The sequence below is a fragment of the Emiliania huxleyi genome, assembly GCF_000372725.1.
Source record: "Emiliania huxleyi CCMP1516 unplaced genomic scaffold EMIHUscaffold_966, whole genome shotgun sequence".
Taxonomy (NCBI): domain Eukaryota; phylum Haptophyta; order Isochrysidales; family Noelaerhabdaceae; genus Emiliania; species Emiliania huxleyi.
The window spans coordinates 5120-8748 of NW_005194832.1; the positions used below are offsets into that span (position 1 = coordinate 5120).

Below are 3629 nucleotides of genomic sequence, written 5' to 3' on the forward strand. Positions count from 1 at the left end.
GGAGGAGGCGTGCTGGGAGGAGGCGTGCTGGGAGGAGGCGTGCTGGGAGGAGGCGTGCTGGGAGGAGGCGTGCTGGGAGGAGGCGTGCTGGGAGGAGGCGTGCTGGGAGGAGGGGAGAGAGGAGGGGAGAGAGGAGGGGAGAGGCTGTGGGGCGAGGCGGGAGAGGGGAGAAGAGGAGAGGCGGGAGGCGGCGGTGAGGCGGGGCCGGAGAGGGCGCGGGAGGCGGCGCGGCGTCGAACCGAGACGCAGCCGCCTCCGCAGCCGGTCGATGCCGCGGCGCCAGAGGTGTGTGTGCTTGCGGGGAGTGGCGCGGGGAGGGCGCCTGGGGCGTCAGCCGGGCGCGGTGCCAGATGTTCTCGATAAAGTCGAGGACGGTGGAGACGCTGGGGACGGGGTACGAGGGCGGCGGCTTCGTCGGAGGCGGCAGCTTGCGGAGCATGTACATCGTCGGCATCGGCAGCGACTGCGGCAGCAGCGGCGGCCGCACCACCCGATAGCGGTCCTCTGCTGGCACCTCTGTGTGGGTGTCTTCGCAGAAGAGCGGGTGCGTGATGTTCTGCGGGCCGTCGTTGTCGCGGATCCGCCGGTAGAGCACGCTCGATACCGATCGCAGCAACGCCAGGTAGTCTGGCTCCACGCAGGTCGACTCCGTCTCCAGCTCCGGCGGCCGTCTCGCTCGCTGCGGGTGCCGCTGGTCCTTCGCTCCGACGTCTACAGGCGCTGCCGCCGGCTTCGCCGCCTCCATCCATGGCGGGAAAAGGGTGCTGCCGGGGCCTGCGTCGGGGGCTGGCGTCCGCGGCGGCATCGAGCAGCACTCGGGGCCGCGAGCTATCACAGTCGGGCCGGGTTTCTCTTTTTTCGACTTCTTTTTTTTCGACTTCTTTTCTTTCGGTGTCCTTTTGAGCTTGTTGTGTGTCTGTGTGACGCTCGCGCGTGTCCCCGCGTCCACCCATACCGCGTTGGTGTCCAGTCCGAGCCTGACTGTTCTTCACCTTCCTTCAGCCTTCCTTTGAGCACTTGAGCACTGGATAGGGTCGATTCCGCATGGATGGTACGGGACCCCTCGATCGTCTCGCCCTCCCTCGCTGGTGTGTTCATTGAGGGGGGTCGTAACAACCGAGAGGACCCGAGGAGAGTTCGCACAAAGTAGAAGAGCAACGTCGCTCGTCGCCGCGGACGCGCAGCTACTCGCTTGTGTGGGTAAACGAAAAAAGTAGATTTGAATCCGTCCACGTACGGCTTAGTGTGTTAGTGAGTGGTTGGGGTGGCCTCAGGCATCCCCAAGGGAGCCTCTGCGGTGCCACATAAGCAGCTTGGTGATTGTCGAGACTTTGAAGGATTCGTTTGAAGAAAACGCAGACCCCCTATCCGGCTTGGAGCCGGAACCCTGTCGCCCGCATAATCGATGTCGATACACATATGCCGGTCATCGTGAAGGGCTGCCGCGTCGAGATCACGGGACTCACGGGCCGTGTCGAGCTCAACGGCAAGCTTGGCACCGTGGCCGAGTTTCGCGCCGGCCTTCCGAGCGCTGACCTCATCGAGGACACCGGTCGATGGATTGTGCGTTGCGATGGAAGCGGGAGGTCAATTCTCGTCAAGACTGTCAACCTGAACGTCATCGGCGGTCCTTGCGCGAGCGACGTGCAGCCCGAGCCTCCCGCCCGTCCTGCGCTCATGACGATCTACATGTCCAAGTTGCGTGACGACGTGTACTTCTCCGAGCTGCTGCTGAAGGCCAAGGCGATCGCCAAGGACGGCACAGCGATCCAGTTCGCACTTCACGCTGACCACCTCGGCGACAAATACTCGGGCCTCCCAATTTGCCCACCAGCCTTCTCCACATTTGCCGAGGTCAAGAATGGGCTTGAGAAGATGCGGGAGATGATGTCTCCACGCGTCCAGCGCAACCAGGCCCTCCAACGCGACATCTATGAGCGAGGAGGGGACCTCCCGGAAGACATCGCGCGTCTTCACCAAAATGCCGACGCTGCTTGGGAGATGTACAACAACCGCAAGTAGAGGCTAAGAGGCGAGACTCAGGCTCGGGATGGGTGGCCCAAAGGCGAGGCGTCGTGTGTTTACGTGCGTGCGCGCGCCCGTTGGAGAGGGGGTCGTTGCAATTTTTTGGCGGCGCCAGGCACGTGCGCACGTCCTCCGGCGAGCGAGCTCGTGCCGCCTCGCGTTTTGCGCGAACGCGCAAGTGTGGACGCGTGCCCAGCTGCGCGCGGGCGGGCGGGCCCCGCCCCCGGCTTCGTCGCGGTGTGGTGCAAATAAATAAATAAAACGGACACCTCTACTAGGAGATGGGTAAAAAGGAACAGGTCCCCGCCCTTGCGATCTTTGTGCAGGGTTCTTTGTGGGTGTGGTCGGCGGCTAGCCGGGGTCGTCCTCCCGATGGGGGACTAGCACTAGCCGTCTTCCACATGGTCCCTCGGGTCCCTGCTGCTCCTAATCTCTTCGTACATCCTCCTGCTGATCTCCGCAACGTCCTGCTCCCTCCCTCGTCTCGCCCTGCGCGACTGCTCCGCCTCACCGTCGTCCGCCCTGCGTCGTCTGGTGACGGGTCCTCCATAGTCGGTTGAGGTCGCCGCCCTCCTCGTGCCTCTTCCCAACGTTCCCTCGGCGGTCGATGCCGTCTGGTCCGCCTCCGCCGTCCCCGGGTCTGCCCTGCCCTCGTCTGCACTAGCTTCTGTTTCGTCATCACTGGCGCCTCTCCTCTTCTTTCTCCTCTTCTTGTATGCTTTGTACATCGCGTCGATTCCTTTTCGCGTGAGCACCATCCTGAAGCTCGCCCAGCAGCGGAACCGCTCCCGAAGTCGAAGGAGCATCATCAGTCTCACCCACTTCGCTCTCTGCCCACCGTCTCCGCTCCCTCCCGCTTGAGCCGCCGTCGTGGCCCTCGTTCGTCCCACTGGCTGTTGGCCTGTCTGCACGTTGCCTCCGTTATCCCTCCTCCTCCGCGACTCCCTCAAGGCCGGGCGGGCCTCCTTCCACCCAGCGAAGAGCTTCCTCAGCCACTCGATGTGTTCCTCTCTCTTCATTATGCGCGCCGTTGCTTCATCATTGAGCTGTATCCACCTCTGCACCGCTCCCGTCGCCGCCTCGGCCACGACTTGCAAGTTCCGGTGTGGTGCAACATGCGCGCGCAATTTCTTTTTCTAACAGTCATCGCGGTCCTAGCTTTCGGCCGAAAAAACACGATAGTCGATACTCTCGCGTCTCGGTGGGAGCGGCGTCAGCGTATGACATGATGGTGGCGTACGCGGGGAGACACGCACCGTCCACCGACGGCGACGCGACGTATGTCTCGTTTGTGTGTCCGCGAGAAGGAGAACATGGGACTAGTGCGGTGGGTGCAGGGTGCGGGCGGGGGCTCAGGGCCCCAACTGACAGCGCGTCCCTTCGGCCACCGAAAGTACACACCCATTCCCTCTGCCGAAACCGCAGCCGAAGCAGAAGGAAACCACGCCCCGCCGCCGCAGCAACAGCAGCAGGGACAAGCGCGGGCGAAGGCAGGCGAAGGCCGCCGAGGAGGCGGGTCAGGTGAGCTGCACGGAGCCGTCAAGGACCTGACCACATTGCGAGCACCGATCACTGGCTACGAGTGAGCGTGAGAGCGGCGGCGC

General features: G+C 63.7%; 1 protein-coding gene across 1 annotated transcript in view; it reads right to left on the bottom strand.

Moving 5' to 3' along the window:
* Nucleotides 1-3179: 3179 nt before the first annotated feature.
* EMIHUDRAFT_250683 (hypothetical protein) overlaps nucleotides 3180-3629 on the bottom strand; it is a gene marked incomplete at both ends in the record, with an annotated part of 1868 nt that continues 1418 nt past the window's right edge. Inside the window, one exon of the mRNA XM_005756526.1 lies at nucleotides 3180-3222. Coding sequence (XP_005756583.1) covers nucleotides 3180-3222 — 43 coding nt within the window. The remainder of the gene's footprint in view (nucleotides 3223-3629) is intronic.